At 41.5% G+C, this 19,322-nt stretch overlaps 1 protein-coding gene across 1 annotated transcript; it reads right to left on the bottom strand.

Annotated features, from left to right (window-relative positions):
* Positions 1–615: 615 nt before the first annotated feature.
* On the bottom strand, positions 616–19,322 carry CANX (calnexin). The gene is made up of 15 exons (XM_059483943.1): positions 19,253–19,322; positions 11,454–11,642; positions 10,921–10,994; positions 10,354–10,412; positions 9,981–10,122; positions 8,610–8,691; positions 7,298–7,490; positions 6,213–6,402; positions 5,818–5,931; positions 5,175–5,331; positions 4,653–4,868; positions 4,103–4,222; positions 3,860–3,998; positions 3,603–3,691; positions 616–3,012 (listed from the first exon to the last, which is right to left on the bottom strand). The coding sequence occupies exons 2-15, from the start codon at positions 11,637–11,639 to the stop codon at positions 2,959–2,961; spliced, it is 1,815 nt and encodes a 604-aa protein (XP_059339926.1). The 5' UTR covers positions 11,640–11,642; positions 19,253–19,322; the 3' UTR covers positions 616–2,958.

Here is a 19,322-nt window from a genome sequence, read left to right as displayed (position 1 = left end):
GGAAGGGGTAAGAAAAAACCATGGCCATGTACAAGCAGTCATTACTTGCAAGAAACCCTCCTCAGGCACAGGAGTCAATCTCAAAACCAGACATTCAGAGCAGAGCAGAGGCCACAGGCTCAAGCTGTGACAATCAGCACTGAGGGAGGCAGCGAGGGGAGAGCACAGCCAGGGATGCTGCTGGCAGGGGTTAGTGGGTTAGATGCACCCTGACCTAGCACTGCCCCTACCAACCACTGGCTCCAGCAGGAAAGCTGCTCTCTGCACTTCTGCCTTGTGTCTCAGAGCCCAGGGCTTTTGTTTTGATTCACCATTTCAGCCCAACACTCCCCCCTTGTCAGATACAGCACCTCAAGCTCAGCATCCTTGTCCAGAGCTGCCACCCTTGGCTGCACAGGCACAAAAGGCCCAAATACACCTTCCAGGATCTGTAACAGTTCCAAACACAGCTCACAGGTTACAGCCAGGTGGAGTTTCACTACTCTAAAAAACACAGCTATGCTTTATGTATATTGATAAGCAGGTAGCTGTATTTTTCCACCAAGACTTTAAAAATTAGAGCAATTCTAAGGTCAAACTGAGGCACCCAAGCCAGAAAACAGGATAAAAAGTAACTTGTCTATCCATTTTGGAAAGTCTTCATTTATTGTAGTGATTATTTAAAGCATACACTATGGTATCAAAAAAAGCCATAACATGCAGACAGGACTTTTTCAGGAGAATTAGCAGAAGCAAATGTAGATTTACAATTAGCTTTAATATAATGGTATTTAAAAGCTGATAGCAGATCTCAAGTTCACTTTTGATGCTTTGAAAGAACATGTATGCACAGGGATTGTTTGGGAGTTTAAGGCAATTTGCATATTAAGATAAAAAACCATTAGATTAATTAATTTTTATGTTGTGCTCAAAACATTAGCTGAATTGAAACCATTTACATATACTTCATCTCAAAGGACTGAGAGTCATAAATAGCAGCTGCTCCTTGATAAAAATACAGTCCTGAGAACAAGCTAGTAGCAATGCTTAAGCTATGACATCTTCCATGTCAGAGTATAAGCTATTTTTGCAATAAGGAGCAGTATTGACCAGGTGTTCAACAGGCAAAGGCATTCTAAACATGCAATAGCTCCCAACAGAAGTCTGAAATTACTTCCAGTATCTTGCTTACAATAGTTTATTTGTACACTGCAGAGAGATCAAGAAATCCTGCTATGCATTTGTGATCACTAATATTTCAAACACAACAACCAAGGGATACAACATAAGGACAGGCAGCAAAAGGTGTTTTACAAAAAAAAAAAAAAAAAAAAAACACACCAAACCCAAAACAAGAGTCTTTTAGTAATTGGTTAGATTGTTTGCAAGGTAATTGGAACAGTCTTTCCCCCACAACCCCTGGGAACTATTCCACACACTATACCTATCATATGACCAAACAACACTGGAGTGTTTAAGTTCAGTGCAAGAAGAATAATTTCATGACATTTAATTTCATTCTAAACAAAGGCAAAAGTTTATCTACATAGACATCCAAATGCAAACATATTTGGTACAGTGTAATGAATTACATCCATCTCACCCTCAGAGGTAATGCTCTTGTAGTGCTCACCTGCATTCCACAAAAAAAAGGTGTTTGAAACAGTGTAGTATGGTAGACTCAACACTTTAAAAAAATTTATTCAGCTGGAATTGGAATTTCCTAACATTCACAATATAATTTAGAATGCACTTATTACATGAAGAGCAGATAAAAGGACTTAAAACAGTTTCACATACCAGTTAGGAGATTCCACATGCTCCTTCCCCACCTACAATACTGACATCTTGGTTGTGGTTTTTTTCTTTTACAAATACTCACTTTAACTTGTCTACCTGCCTACCTCCCCCATTTCTACAGCAAACATACAGTGACAACAGTGAGAGGATATGGGACACTGTCCTACTCAGTGTTTGGACCCTGGAAAGGAGCAGGCCTAGCTATGAAATCGAGTTTGACAATGAGCTGAACGTGAAGTGCTTCAGCAGCTGAGGCAAAGCTGCCCTCAGGAAGAGCTGTATCGTCACAGAGAGGAAAACACCGGTGGCTGAACAGAGAGCAAAGGGGGAAGTAGCCTAACCACACCTCCCCAGCAACCCTCAGCTTTACAAAAAGAGTTCAAGAACAAATAAACTTGGTTGTCTGCAAACTCTGCAGGATTAAATGCCACATTAAGATGACCCACTCCAAATCCTAGATTGTTTGTCAACATTTAACAGGGCTTTAGCCATGCACAGTATGCATATATTTTCTAGACTGCCTAACCCCTTCCTTCCACCCCTTCTTCCTCTTTCCCCTCCCCCCAAAAGAATGAAGTTGATTGATTATAGAGAGTTTCACTACTGGTTTCCCCATACATCTCCCCCCAGCTGTCTTTTCTTTTGAGGGCAGGGGTGTTGTCAAATGCATTGACAACTTTTCTTCAAACAATTACCAAATTTTTGGGGTATAAAGACATTGGTGCATTTAGGAATTTACATATTTGTAAAAAAAACTAGTTACAAAACTGCATTTTTATCACCTAGCACTTTCAAGATTCATTGTTATATTTCACTAATTAATATATTAAATTAAGCCAAGGTTTGAGACTGGAAAAATTCTACCAATCTACTTAAGAACAGAAAAGAATATTTAAAACCAAAAATGAAAAGGTTAGTTATGTTACATTCCAAAATCCACAGCCCATTATATTAAATGCTTTCTTTCTACAGGAATGATGCTCTTTAAAACAGATGATTGCAAATATTTTACTGCTAGACACTCCATTACATTGGATCGTGTGACTGGAACCTGTGGATGGTGAAATCTTGAGGTTTGTCCAAGTTTCAATGTAAGGTGTCCAAGGTCCTCTCCCAGAACCATGTTTGAAAACAACAACAAAAAAAAAGAAATCACAGATCAAGTTCTTATGACTTTTTTCAATCTTTCCTTGGCTTTCTGTTTCTGGGTGATCTATTCACAGTTTCCTCCTCCTGCAAGAAAGTAATTTGTGTAAACATCAATAAAACAAAATCTAAATATACCCTTCATAACTATTTTGAGAAAATCTATGAAAAATAATCCACTTTCACTTTTACATTAGAATTCAGTTTTGGAAAGGACCTACTGCTTAAAGTACTTTGTAGCAAACAGGCAAGTTATTTGTTTTCAGTGGATGTACATTTGTTGGGAGCGCTCAACAGATTCTGCTGCTGGGAGAATCCCTTAACTCCAAGCAACACTCCACCCATTTTTGAGTCATTGTGCCAGTGTAGAGCACTCAAGGTCACATCCTGACTGCAATTGAAGCTGAGTAAGTCTTTTGCCACAAGAAGCTGCCTTCCAACAGTCCCACTCCCCTCTCAAGGCAGGGTCTACAGCAGTGCCTTTAGCAGGGTGCCCAAGCGTGCTCAAGTCAGCCACAGCAATTCCTATTCTTCAGGGAGATTAAGTTTTCTAAAGTTCTGAACTGGGAGGGAGGGTCACATGAGCCAGGTTAACTTTTAACACTGCAGTAAGGCCTGTTCTACACAACCTAGGAAAGAAAATGCATAAGCTTCCTTCAAAGATTAGGCACTCTTACCTCTGATGCAGGTTTCCTGTCTTCCTCCTCCTCCTCTTCTTCTTCCTCTTGACTAGCACTTCCTAGATCAGCATCACTTTTCTGCTTCTCTTCAAGGGAAAATGGAAAAAAAAAATTAAAATTACAAAAAAAAAGAACCCAAAACATTCTCCTTCCTGACTTATCTTCAGTTCACCATTGGCTTTATTTCTTATCTGCCAATCCTGTTGGTTTATTCTATCATGGAGAATACCATTCAGATTACCTAGTTTACCTACCAAGCTTTTCGTCATTTGCATCCTCCTCTTCCTCCTCCTCTTCTTTTTCTCCTTTATCTTTTTCTTCTTCTTTCTCATCATCCACCACATCAGGCTGAGGAGCATCAGTCTTCTTGTATTCTGCAGCACTTGGCTGCTTCTGAAAGGCAATGACAAACCCAGGCAATTATTTGTGACATTCAGGCACATTTTACTGAACATCCTTTTAAACCTGAGGCTAATTATCAGAAGAAACGCATTTACCTTTCCAGAACAGCAGAAAAGGACAACAAGGAACACTGGCAAAGCCACAGTGAGGATGTAGACTACCCAAAGCCAGGGACGCTCTTCAGCAGCTGCCATCATCTGGCCCACAACACCAGGCTGTAAGACCAAAAGCACTGTCAAATTCCACCTCATACAGCAAGCTAGCAGCTCAATTTAACCTACAACATTTTCAAATAGGCTTTTTTACAACTTTAAACATTGTATTTCAGACCTTTAAAAAAAAAAAAAGAAAAGAAAAAAAATATCAAGCTAACTTGCACAAGTACTTTTCCCATAGCTTATAAATGAGAATTGGGCTAAACAGTCCAAATATCAGAGCAAAATCTCAGAAGAGAGCAGTGAGTGCTCTCAGTTACTTATAGCAACCATTAACACACTGTAATTATTAATTGAGGCTCCCACCTGGTTTAGCAAAACCCTCAGCCTTAGCACATACAGGTTATATTGACAAAGGCTGAGAGAGAGAACAGCAGAGTTGCTTCTACTGCTCCACTCCACAGCACACAATTAGACCTTCCTCTCTCACCTCTGCAGCACCATCAGCTGCTTTTTTCAATCCCCATCCATCACTGGCCCAATCATCAGCCACAGCTCTCTCGGTACAGATAATAAAGTTGTCAAAAAAGATGTCAGATGTCATGGACCATAACTCAAGCCCCACAGCACTGACAGGAGTCATCTTGAAAGGCTCCAAGTCTTCAAAAAAGTCTGGGTTTGGGATCTTTCTAGGTTTCCATATACCCTAGAAAAGACAAAACACTTTCAGCCTCATCTACTAGAACACAAATTTTCGTTTTCAGCCCATTATGAATGGAGAGATGTAACAATCCATTGCACTTAATTACAACATCTACAGGTGCAACTCATCAGTCTTTGGGAATCAATACAAAGAAGTAATGCCTGGTAAGAAAGCACTTTGTCCACTTGAAACACAGAAAAATAGTGACTGCACTTGAACTTCTAATTACATCTGCTGAATCTAAATCATTCTGTTTTTTGTGAGAGAGTTGCTTTATTGGCCACCAGCTTAAGCAATGAAAACACAAACCTGATAGTTCACGTTATCAATCATAGGAGGCTTCCATTTGCCTTTGTAGTTTGGATTGTCAATCATTGGGCGCTGCCAGGTACCACAGCCAGGAGCTGTCTCACATTTAGGATTTGCAATCTGAGGTGCCTCCCATTCACCATCCATATCTTCATCCCTGAAAAGGCAAACTCAGTTTTGAAGTCCACCCCTTGCCTTCATACAGAATATGACTCAGACAATGTCTGATTTCTGGGAAAATCTAAATTCCTATCACTAAATGAAGACACTGAAACTTTGCATAGCATAAATATACTGCAGAATATAGTAGTAGATAAATATACTGCAGAAGGAACAAGGATTTCAAAGACTGTGAAGCACAGAAGATCAACAAAAGCCAGTCCCTGACCGCAGCCTCCCCCAGTGCCCCTTCCAAGTAGGTTCTACTTCAAGGTAAACATCCCTGCCCTGTTCTGCTTACAGTCACACAAGAGTTGAAAAACGCAGAGGTGAATGCTGAACATGAGTCCTCAGACCACTGCCTTCTACTTTTGGAGAAAAACAGCCTGAACACCAACTTCATCAGCAAGCAATAATGAACTGCAAATGTCAGTACCAAAGTCATGAAATAATTGCTGCCATTTGCAAGAGGTAGCAAACTTACCAATCTTCAGGTTTCTCAGCATCAGGGTCTGCTACATATTCTGGCTCATCATCCAGCCAGCCCTCTGGTTTCACAGCATTTTCATCTGCGATCTTTGCAGGAGCATCCTCATCCCTTGAGGGCAGAGCATTATGTGTTAGCACAGACAACACAAGTTCTTAAGCCGAAGGCACAATTCTACAGACTTTGAACCAGCCCACTGCTCTAGACAGCCAGCCACCTTCCCTTCTGTCAGGGTGACTTCATGATTTCAGAAAGGAATTGCCTTGCAATCCTAACACATGTGCCTCATGGCATATCAAGGTGCCAATTGCAAAGTACTACTACTAATTTTGATCAAGACAAAATTAAGGGGCTAAGGATTCCCTCAATTCCACCCTTCCAACACCCCTTACCAGTCATCTGGTTTAACAGCATCTGGGTCTGGGATTTTTGGTCTCTCATCCCAGTCCTCAGGCTTCTGGTCATTTGGGTCCTCAATCTCTCGGGGTGGATTCACAGGAGGTGACATATCATTCAGCAAATTCCCACTGTTGACAACTGTTTGATCAACCAGTATCTCAAAACTATTGTCAGGATTCAAGACTGTAAGGAAAAAAAGTTGATGTAGTCATTGCATGTACTACACAAAGCATGAGTCATAAAGCATCACTCACTGTACAACCCAAGCTACCACCTACCCATCAACTGTTTTAAAGAACTGCTAAGAACCTTTCTCCTTACACCAAAGTACAACTACTGATGATGCACCACATCTCACCCTGTGAGAAGGCAGACTCCTGGCAGAAGTCCTACGTGTGTTAAAAGCATGGAGCTTTGTAAAGTGATTTAGCAGTTACCACAACAAGTTGACTTTGGCACAGGAAGTATTGCTTTAGTAGTAAGAATGTATATACTCACATTCTACTCCAGACTAAGACCTTCTACTACTGACTTAGAGGATTTTAATCTCACTTCTTTATCTACTGCTGTCTCTGTAGTAGGAAAAGACAGAGACACTCCTAAGTACTTCCTGAAAGATTTTGATGATAGCTAATATACTAGACACTATTTCAAGAACTCCTGAGTTTGTCTGGTACATGGACGCAGAAAAAAATACAAACAAAACTAAAACAAACCATGATGTCTCCACAGCTAAAGCTTAGCTTACCCCATGTTACCCAGAGGCAGCATTCAGGCAGTGTATACACACTGATAATTATTACAAACATACTTAGTTCAAGTTACTTACAACTGCCCTGAAATTCAGTTTGTCCTTTAAGTATTAAGTTGCACGACCTTTCTTACATGAATCAAGACTTCCTGGAAGGATGAAATCAACCTTTGCACAGACAGTCAGTTTTTGTATTTAAAGCTTTCAAGCAGTTTTTAGTTGTATGGTGCATTGGGACAAATATTCACCTGTTCATCTGGCTCACTTTGAGCTTCTGGTGAAGAAGATGTAGTAATTATTAATATGCATAGTCAGCAGTCACCATACCTAGAGTATAAAGATGAGTCTTCTTATCAGTAAAGTAAGTCTTCAGATCTGCATCTGGGCGCTTTGCATGCTTTTCCTCGTATTTGCCAGTCTTTGGGTTTTTGTGCCGGAAGATGAAGTGCAATTTATAGTCCTCTCCACATTTGTCAGGGCCAAACATTATTGTATATGGAGTTTTGTCATGGAACTGATCCTATAAAACAACACAATAACTCCCTGCATTATCTTGCAATACAACATCAGTCATTGTCTGGCGTAAGAATTCCCAATTCATTAAAAACTATTCTGCAATGTGAATATCAAACCCATGAAGTCTCCATATTAAAGCTTATGTTCCTCATATGAGCCTCCAGAAAAAATAATGTGCTAAGAACTATCCCAGCTACTTAATTTTGCACCTTTGGGCTCCACTTTCCACGTGGAAAACACCAGCTACTCAGGTGTTATCCAAAATATTAGTGTGACACACACAATGTTTAAGTATATCTCTACATTATAACAAAGTATTTTAAAAGTTATTAATTACAAGTATCAGCTACTGGCAGTAATGAAAGGCTAACAAGGCCACTGAGTTCCTTTCACACCAAGTGATAAGCAGCACTAAAAGTGAAGCCAAGCTGCATTTAGTGTACACTTATGAACTGGGGTATACCTCAATCTATGCTCTAACTGGATATAATCATCATTGAGCTCTGCAAGTCCATTTGTTCTTGCTAATGTTATCTGAAAATTCAATGCACATATGAAACTGATCAGGCAGCCAAGCTGTGTTCTGGGTATTTGTGGTTGTTTTGGAGATTTTTTAATAGTTTGGAAACTGTATTAATAATACAACTCCAATGAGACTGCACAAAAAAAGAAGGATGGATAACAAGTCATAAAAGGAAAATGGCTAAAGTAAACCCATAGGCTAGAAGAGCCCACACAAGGTTACTCAGCAGTTCAGCTTTGTCTGAACAGGCTAAACCACTTCAGTGAGAGGACAAAATGCAGCCCTTGGGCCTCAGGAGCTGGCCACTCTCCTAAGCACCTCCTTTTTCATTCTAGAACCCAGGGAAATCTGAAGTACTGCAGAGTTTGGCAAAGGCCTACAACTGCTCAGCTATTAGGGAACTTCAGTTTCCACTCAAGAGGCCATCACATTTCAGTACTTATCCTCTCCAACTGAAAGCACTGGGAAAATGCTGAGTGCAAAGTACTTGGGCAATCAGGCCCCACCGCCTTCACTAAAAAGGTTTCTTCAGAAAGAAGCAAAGTGAAAAAACTTCAAGTTCTTTCCCAGCTAATATCCAAAAGTAGGAGCATTACTCACCAGGTTCAGCTCAGGGGTTTTTGAAAGCAATTTCACATAGGCCCCACCACACTCTATTCCATTTTGGAAGTTTACTTCATACCTAATTTTAGTTTTGGATAGAAGAGGGGAGAGCACGTTATACATGAGGAAAAATTATTTTTGCAATACACAATTACAATTTTGTCAGTACAAATTAACACTAACACGGTTTTGTTGTTTGCTTTAAATCATTTATCCAGTGAATATTAAAGATACCATCATATAGATACATATAGAAAAAAGGACTAAGAAAATATTCACAAGAGCCTGAGAAACAGTTTAAAAATTGAAGATTTATAAGAATTAACCTGACAGAAGAGATTAAAGAAATTGAGTGCTGGCCTAAACAATAATGACCTAGAAGTAGAGAGGAAGAAGAAAAAGCTTTCCTGTATATGACACTTCAACAGGGATTGAGGCAAACCAATTATTTTCCCAACAACTACTACAGTAGGCAGACAACTCAGTTTGCAGGACTCAAAGCAAAAACAATTGGATTTTAGGAGAAGCCCCTTTAGGGTTATAAGCATACAACAGTATTTAGGGATGCCAAGGAGTCTGAAAAAGGCAAAACATCTCTGTCAGGAATAAGCTAAGTATGCTTGATCCTCTCACAATGCCAGCAGCTGGAGTGAATGACCACTGGGCTTTATTTTTAGCCTAGTATTTTGAGCCAAAACTAAACAGTGCAAAGCAAAGTGACCAATTCATTATCTTGTGCAAATACAAATCAATTTACTCTTTGTTTAAAATTGATAACATCACTAATAGTGCACAACTCAACTGTTCTCACTGAATTATGTTTTTCCCCTGACTTGTTAGTCTCAGATACATGCAAGTAGATTCTTCTGCAACAGTTGTGACCTATGTAAGGTGTTCATCTTCCATGGCATGGCAAATGAACTAAGACACAGGAAGGAGGAAACAAATGCATCTTTACCCCTCTGTCCACTTCTCCTCAGAAACAGGGGGCAGTTTACTGTAGAAGAAAGTGTCCTGACCTACTTACAGGCCAGCATTCTTTCAAAAGGACAAGGACTCCCACAATTAGCAGCACAAAAGTCAGTTGCCTGACCTTGTTACCACAATTAAATCAAGTCAACTGAAGCCACAAGACAGGTTACCAAGACTCGTTTGCAGAGACTTCCAGGCTTCAGAAGGACCCATGCTGTTACTAACTCCCCACTTTGGGAAGCTGGGTTACTATTTTACTCTCACTCAAAACAGTGTAATAATATGTTACAACATCATCTAGACCCCCAGCCAACAAAAGCTCAGTTATGGAATTAACCTCAGCTTGCTATCATGTCACCCTGGGATCAACAGAACATCAAATTATTCTTTACTTACTGTATAATAAGGGGTTTGGAATCAAACACAAATGGCTTGGAAAGTTTGGAGGAAATTGCATGATGCTTGGCTCGGGTCACCATTACCAGCCCTTTGTCTCCTGGAAGCTTCGTTTCCTTCATGTCTTGGACTTCCCATTTACCTGGGGAGGAAATTGATCAAACACTCATTTATCTCAAAATTTCTGAATGGATATTTTCTTTAAATTAGAACTACATTTTATATTATTAGCCAAGCATATCAACATCCCTCTCATTTTCTTCAGTGAATATAATTTTAGCTGAGAAACAGAAAAGAAAGACTTGCACCTCTTTTTCATACATGACAAACAGCATCAGAAACATTTATCATTCAAAACCTGGGTTGGACTCACCATCATATTTGGCAATCTCATCATCTGTATCATCTTTCTTGGCTCTGGAAAGGACCCATCTAGAAGACAGACACTCAATGGTTAGAAAACTGTAAAAAAGTTTTCACACACTAAAAATCCTGCCCTTAAGATAAGGTAGCCCTTGCTGTCTCATGACTACACCCCAGAATCTTGATCCCTTGAAGAGTTCTGTTTCCAAGCCCACAAACTTTTCTATGTTTGCTACTTCCCAGCCCAAGGTAGGACCATGGCCTCATGAGCAAGTACCTCACTCCTGTAAAAAAACCAAAACAGAAGTAGCACCTTACCATGCTCACACCACCTCAGGAAAGTAAAAAAGCCACATGTAATGGCCTCACCTCCCCTTTATTACTACAACTTAAGGAAATAGGGATTAACCCAGCATCTGAACACCTAGCCTCAAAAAGTCATTACTGTAAGCCCAACTGAACGGGGGCCCTTTAATTTAGTTTTGAATAATACAAGTTCTGCAGGGAGGGTTTCATTGCCTTTCACCAACATTTTACACTATTTGCTGTACCAAATCATCCTTCAGATTATACTCACCCCTCCAGAGTTCCTTTATCAAAAGACTCCACAAAATACACTTCACCAGTTGGGACAGGGGGCCTGTAAGTAACCTGTTGGAAAAGGGAGGCATTTATGCACCTTTCAGGACACATCCTTTATTCTACAGAAATACAGGCATGTAAAGCTCACACTCCCTCCTACATTCAAGTACAGCTCACCTGGACATTCTTGAAGCATAAACACAGAAATTACATAAATATTGCTGCCCGTGCCAAGTTGTTGTGCTCTTGTCTGCAACAAAACCTCAAGTATATACCTAACTGGAAATTTTAGCAATGACTCCTGATACTCAAATGTATCCTTGAAATCCGTGATGTAAGTCTTCTGGAAGAACATGAGGGACATGAAAACAGGAACAAAGCAGCCAACCTTAATTCCAAGCCCTACTCCTAGATAACATCTTTTATAACATTACAACAGGCTAAGAAAATAAAGACAACTCTGATCAGACTCCCATTAACCAAAACACAAGCACTAATTCAATTGTTAAAAGGAATTCTATGTCAAACCTTTGGAGCTGGAGGAGCACTGCTTGTTTCAGACTTTGACTCTTCTACATCCTCAATACCATCATCCAAGTCATCCTCAATATCAACTACATCATCAGCATCATTGTCTTCATCTGTATCATGTGCCTGGAGAGCAAGGATCCCGAGGGCCAGCAGGGTCACACACAGCAGCCATTTCAGCTCCATGTTCTGAATAAACAGGACAAGCAAAGTGGTGAAGCCAGCACTGCACACAGAGCCACACGAGGCTTCTCAGTACAAATCAGAGCATCCAAGGCAACAGGTGAAGTGCAAACTTCTCTCTCCAGCTCTGTTATTTACAGCATCTGCCTGAGACAGCTCTAAAAGCTGGGAAAGAACACAACACAAAGCTAAGTATTTAATATCAAACAGATATTAACTCAGTGGAGAACCACATGTACACGTTGTGCAGATCATGCAGAAGTGTCATAATTTTGCTCTTACACTGTCACAGCCCACAAGCAGGACAGCAGACACACACATGCCACCATAACATATGTGGCTGTAAAAGCCTAAAAAGAAAAACTATTTCATGCTTATGAAGGACTTTAAATACACCATGCAGGAACTCAAGCTTCCATTCAGTCCAGAAATTGGAATAAAATTTTCTATTTTATTCAAAAATAGTAATTTTTCAGAGTACTCAATCTTCATCTCCTGTTCAATATATTTTTTATCCTTTTAAATGCAGAGCTCTAGTGTTTTCAATAATCAAACCCCTTCCCCAGGTTTTATTGTAGAATTACTGCCAACACTCATTGCTACTACTGGCAGATGCCTACAAGCAGTTGAAGCTCCTGGAAACTTCCACTTGATTCAATTCCCTTCTCTCAAATTCTAATTTAACAAGATGACCAAGGAAAGAGTAGCTGTTAACTGGAGCCTTACAGAATTAAAATACCACACCTAAACTAATTCATAAAGTGCTCAGCACATTGTCACACCTAAAACAGGATAGATAATGGCAAGCTGTAGCTTAAAATACCTTGTAAGTAAAATGGGTTTCAATTTGACTTTCCTCCTAGAAAACCGACAAGATCACTGCCTCTTTAGGTTGATACAGAAGGCAACATTCCCAGAACCCTGCTCAGTTTTATCTGCACAAAACCCTCACAACAACAACCTGTGCCTTGCTCATCTTTTCTCATTTGAATCCCACTCCAAATTTCCTCCCAAAACCAGAGGTATAACTGAGACTGAAAACAAGCATAAAACCAAACATCCCCTCCCTCCTTCCCTTACATTCCTACCTTGCACTGCAGCCCTGCAGACTTTCAAACACAACTCAAGCAGAGTTAACAGTGCCTGTAGGGGCTTGAGATCATGCTAGGAAACAAACTTTCAGCTTTCCAATGCACGTTTAGGCAACTTAAAGAGTTCACACTCTCAAAAGCTTATCAGCATTATCCAATTTTCCAAGACTACGCTGCATACTAGATCTACCATTCTTAGATTATTCTTTAACTTACTGCTAATGACAGAGAGGATTTAAAAACTTTATACCTGTGGTTTTATAACTACAACAAAATTGTATTTTAAAGACTTGAGCTGAGGTCATGCCCAGCTTGTCACTACAGGAACATGCAATTGCAGCCAGTTTTCCAACAATAGTGATGGCCTTGAGAATTATGGTCCAAATACTGGATCTCCCCCTCTCGGGGAGCAGAGACCTCCCCCACTCGGTTCAGGCAACTGCACCCAAACACCTCTGAGCCAAAAAGGACAATCATTCCAGAAGGAATAGCTGACAAAAACTTCCAAGGGCTGTTATATATGAGCAAAGCTTGTTTGCTTAATGCACAGTGTACAGCCAAAACTGAAAATAGTTTCAGACCTCAAAACAGCTCTTATTAGTGTGAGAGCCACAACACAAAACCAAGGACTGAAAAGGGTCAAGCAGACATCAGTACCCTTGGAGCTGCAAATTCTTCTTGCACAGATAATGTGTTCTTTGAATAAACTCATATCCAGCAGCATAAGAGCAATACAGAAACAAGAGCCTGAAGCTTCATCTTTAAAAGTGATCTTTAGAACTCTGGATGTGCCCCGTGTGACTGAAGCAACCATGGATGAAATGGCACAAAAACATCATTCCATGGAAAGGGTTTCATTTTGTCTTACCTTACCAATAGGGCCTCACTAAATATTTTTAAAATAGAACTAAATTCAGGAAGATAATACAGTTTTATAACTGCTTTCAAATAATACTATGCAGATAGAATGAGCATGTCAGGATTTGGAAAGTGATATGACAAAGTTAATCTTAAAAATATACCAAAGTTAAAAATGAGCCAATTCTCTCCTTTCCTAAAAGGAAGGAGTTTCTGCACCCCTCCTCCCAACCTTGTGCAAAGGGTATTAACAGTTTAGCATGGAAGTAATCCTTTAAGTAATCTCACCAGTAGCCAACCAGCACGAAAGTTTTGATGAAGGAATTAAATCATCCCCCACAACTTTCCTGCCAGTACTGACTCCACATGTAATAATTACCTACTCCACAATCCCACCTCAACTACAACCCTTTGAAAATATTTGTCAGCAGCAAATGGACTTTGGTAAATGCTCACACCCAAGTGGCAAAGGCACGTGGCCTCAGAAATTCTTCTGTCAAAGCATCTTAGTGAAAGCAGACAATTCTGCCAGGGCCCACACAGCATAGCAGAATGCTGCTGCATGTGTGCTCCTGACACAGCCACAGCTATCTACCCTGCTACACTGAGCATCTAATGCTCTGTCTGAACTGGAGGCCTTGCTGAACCTCATTTCAAGGAAGAAGTATTTCATGGTCAACTTACCAAGGAAACTTCATCACCCCTCACCAAAAAAAAAAAAAAAAAGAAAGCTAAAAAGTCTGAAGAGAAGCTAATCCAGTTTCATGTCCTTACCTCTTTACAATCATTGGCAAGCAGTTGCACAAGTTTATATCCCTGCAGAAAGCTGCTTAGGACATTTCCTACACATTCATTAAATCAGTCCTAAATTCAACATAAGCTACCATTCATATACCTTGAGTACAGGCTGATAGCTTCTTCTGCAACCTGCCAGTTATCATGCCAAATTCCTTATTCTGTTTAACCTGAAACAATACAAAAAGCTGGCTAAATTATAGAAAAAAAAAGGCACTATGTTCTCAGAAGAGCAATTTAAGTGAGGCACACAATTTCGATATTTAAAAAGCTATTTCTATCCATAATGGATGTACTGCTACAGGAAAAAATTTCAAATTCACTTTACACAATCCTTAGGGACACAACATAAACACAATTATGCCCTAGTAAATTAGGTTATTCCTAAATAGAAGAGGAAGGGAGGGGGAGAGAGATACAACTCAGGTTTTACACAAAACAGGCATAAATCAATTTTTCAGTAGAACTTTAAGTTGCTGGCAACTACAGGTGTTCAGTTGGCCACCTCATAGTCTAACCTTCAGACACTCTCACCTACTCTATTATGATCTGACTTCTTCCTTAAATTTCCAAGCAATTTCCATCCTTGGCCATTTTTTACTCTGCCTGCACCTCCCTTCTTCAGGTTAAACTCTGCAGCATTTCTGCAGGTTGGTGCATTTCTGATCATGCAATTGCCAAAAGCCATTAACAAAGGAACACTTTCATAACAGGTGAGAGCTTCTGACGTCTCCATTCTACTTCAGTGTAACCATCACTTTCACCATAACAACGTCTCAAGTCAGAGATCACTCCATGTACTTTTTTTTCTTCAGTCACTTACAGACATTGGCACACCACTGAGATTGAAGGGGAAGCTACTGCAATCCCAGAGTTTGAGACTGTCAGTGCTACAGATGACTTGTTCTCTCTGCACACACCCATGGCCAGATTCTACCCCAGAAAACTTCCGAGCTGACATTTGAGCACCTGGTAGCCAAAAGGCTGAAACATTTCACCCCAGTATTTGTAAGATCTATAGCAGAGTGCTGGAAAGAGTCTCTTCAAACACCTGCACTACAGACTTTTCACAAAGTAAAATCAAAACTAAATTGGAGTGAAATTCAGAAACAGATTCAGGATCTTACCCCAAAAGCACAACTCCTACCATGTAGGACTAAGTGACTGCTACCTTTGGAGTTCAAGGCTTTCAAGAGAGTCATGTATCTTCAAAGATTAATTTTTATTTAGAATTCCCCTTTTTCTGGGCATAAAGGAAAAAGTTCTTCTTTATTGCTGGTACAACACTGGAAGCACTCATACAACAGACAGTTGTCACTATTCTCCCTAACATACATGTCCCCTGGAAGAGAGTGAAATTGCCCATAGGAAGGATCTTCAAGCCCTCTGTTATCATTCTCCCAGAACATACTGTTTAGTAACTTCCCTATCAGGTCAAACAGAGCCTGCAAAACCAGTTTAATCATCTCCTTGGTTACTAATCTATTTCAGTGGTTCATCAAGCCAGTTCTTAATACAGACTATTTCAGAATGTATAACTACATTTGAATGGCTACTGGCTATCTGGTTTACTACTCGCTCTTTAAAAAAATAATTCAAGAGTCAGACTAAATAGATCCTATGAAAACAAGACACTTACTACAAACAACACCTATGCAATTTAACTGGATGAGCATCAGTGGTTTCTCTTTCAGCAGTACCTGAAGTCTCAGCTGAGTGACTCAAGCAAAGTCAGAACAAATCCCGCTAGCAAAGTCCTGTGCTCCCAGCACTGGGTTCCAGTGTGGCATTCACAGCAGAAGCACACCAGTGAAAACAAGCACAAGGCCTCATGCAAGGCAAGAATTGGGGAAGAAAAATTTAAAGTCAACATAAAGATGATTCATCACAACACAAAAATAATTGCAAGGAGAAAGAACAGAAAGGCTGAGACACAGATATACATTTTCCCTCTCAAATGAGAGTTCTGTGGTTTTGAGCAAAGGCTCAGTTACCCCACTTGGCAGTGCACTAATTTCCTAGAGTCAGAACTACTGAAGAGCAGAGGAAATCTCTTCTGCATCTCAAAATCCCTCTGCCTTGCACATCCTGCCTCCTGTGCGCTGCCAGGGTAACTGTTTACACAGGCTCATGATGAACCAGCCGCTGGTTTAAGATGGCTCCAAGTCCTTCTGCCTTCTGTTATTTTAACCCCGAATCAATACCCCAGGCCAACCCAGCAGCAAAAGCAAAAAGAGATGTAGCAGTACCAGTGAAAGTAAGTAGCCATGGATAGAGGAACTAAAGCTGTTGGCAGCAGAGCCAGCTCAATACCACAGTTTCAAGTGCAGGTCTGTGACCTGCACCTGCCTGATCTGTCTTTAGGCAGATTTGGGGAATGGACACCATGGTGAAGCTGAAAACTGTGGCCAAATATTGTAATTTCAACAGCCAGTACAGTGCCTCAGCACCCCTCTAAAGGGGATATAATAAAATTATGTTCATGTATATACAACAACTCATAATGCAGACAACACTCTTTCCTCTGAAATACTGTTTTTCAGCTGGACAGCTTCCAGTATTGTGAAGGTTCTGCCTTAAACATCATAACTCAACAGCAGACAAGGCTCAAGAAAACCATTTTACTAACAAGAGAAGAGGGGCAAGAACTCTCCACATTCTCCATGGTGGTGGTTTACCTTCCTACAACCCCCTTTTTTTTTCCCTTCAGTAAGGAGTGGCTGGGATATATTTCTACATGAGGAAGAAGTCGCTTGGAAAGGATTAGCCAAACCTCTCTTGGGGATCCCCACAAAAAAGCTGCCTCCTGTTTGGGTTGTAGAGAGCACAAACCAGGCAAGGGATTAGGTGTGAAAAGGGACAGCAACAAAGCTTGCTTTTAATAGGCATCTCAAATATGCCAGTTTCTAAAAATAATGTACAACAGTGCAGATCCAGTAGAGAAGCAAAAAGCAGATACTGTTTGTCAGCACAGACATCCTTCCTGCAGAACTGCAAGTCCTTGGAGGGTAAGGCAGAACCATGAGGCTTTTTGACCTCATAAAACAGATGGGCTGCTGGGAAAATTATATTAGTGGGGGCAGATCTGGAGGGACCCCAAGATCTTTGAGACCATCACACCTAGAAATCAATTCAAGTCTGCCCTGCTACAGAACTGGTTCCAGCAAGAACAGGCTGCCACCATGATTACTACCAGAAGCAGAAACTCAAAGGCCAGAAAAAGAAGTAAAAGATGGAGCTAAGGACAAGTCTCAGTGCATTCTCTGTAAAGGATTTATTCATTTATTCAGGGGGAAGTGCTACAGCACACCAAATGAGAGGGTAAACTGACGGAATTTCAAAACTTTCTTACTATTTTACACTTGATTCCCTCCTAGGAGGGCAGTTGCTCCCAAAAAGATACACAAGTATCTTCTTCATAATGTTTTTTTAAACTAGAAATACTACAAGTTAATACAAAAACAAAGTTTTACTCGGACCTTTTCCAATTTAATTGTTTTGCATAAGCCCATCAAATACAGCCAAATTAAGAATAAAGTGGTCTTTGAAGTCAGGTACCTCAGTGTGAACACCAACCTATATTTAACCATTATTTTATCTGCATTAGCTCATACATTATTATAGTTCTGCTATCTCTTTGCAGTACTTTAGCAACAACCAAAATCACAACGTGCAAGACTGCCCCATAAAACCCATGTGATAACCATGCTTACTTGACAACGTGAAGTCAACACACTACATTTAGAAATACACTACGTGCCTAGAGACCAGTATTCAGACATCTAACATACTCTAAATAAGTTCCAGAAAGAGTTTTCCAAGATGATCTGCAGAAGCTCTGCAGCATTAATTATGTCAACATTGATCATCTTGAGGTCTGGACCTTTACCATTACTACTGCCATTAATACATGTCCATTTGCCCTCACAACCAAATCACCTGCAGCATTTCTCTTTCTGTAGCCTAGAAAGTTCTGAATCAGAAACCTGAATGTGAAAGTTCACACTTCAGAATCACTACAGATAAGAAAGCAGTGTACTGTTCATGCTTTAATTCAGAGGTGTGGGGGCTTTTGTATTTTAAAAGCACACAACACAATCTTCAGCCAGAAATGAGAAATGAGATCTCATTTATACACTATTTTAAAGACACCCAATGCGAACGATATTTGGGGGTCAAAAATCAAAGCAGGCATTTCGATTCCTTTAAATTCTCAGGTCTTCCTGCTGCAGATTCCTCGCCTGCACTTCACCTGTTGGGACTCCAGCTCCGCGCCATGAGCTCCCCCCTTCCAGAGGCTTCTCCTTCCCCTCGCACAGCCCCAGCCAGGCCCACGCCGTGCTCTGCACCCACCCCCGACCGCCCTTTGCGGGGCTTCACGGGGAGCACGTTCCAGATTATTTCCGACATGGAACACGTAGCCAGATAAACCTAAACCCTCCCGGTCCCACCACGCGGCCCCGGCGCCCGGAGCGGCGCTCCCAGAACTTACCAGAAGAGCCGCCGCTCCCCCCAGGCCGCTCCGAGCCCTGCGGGTGCCGGGCGGGACCCGGCGCCGCCGCCGCAGCCCCGCGCCCGCCCCCGGCCTCAGGGGCCTCCCCGGGCCGTCCCTCCCGCCCCGACTCCGGGGGGTCCCCGCCTCCTCCCACCCCCGGCCTGGGGCCGGGACCACGCACGGGCCGCCCACCCCCCAGGGCCCAGCAGCGCCCCGCCGCACGCCCCACGACAGGCCGGGCTCCCCCACCGCCTCACGCCGCGGGCGGGTCCGTTCCCCGCTCCCCCGCCCCGATGTTCCGGAGCCGCAGCGGCTGTGAGGGAGGCCACGGACGGACGGACGGACGGACGGACGGACGGACGGACAGACACACTCACCCTCCGCCGCCCCGGCCACCGCCGCCGGGCTCCCTTCACCTCCGTCACGTGCCCGCGCGCCCGCCGCCGC

Source organism: Ammospiza nelsoni, chromosome 16 (genome assembly GCF_027579445.1).
Source record: "Ammospiza nelsoni isolate bAmmNel1 chromosome 16, bAmmNel1.pri, whole genome shotgun sequence".
NCBI lineage: Eukaryota > Metazoa > Chordata > Aves > Passeriformes > Passerellidae > Ammospiza > Ammospiza nelsoni.
This window is presented reverse-complemented; position numbering and strand designations above follow the sequence as displayed.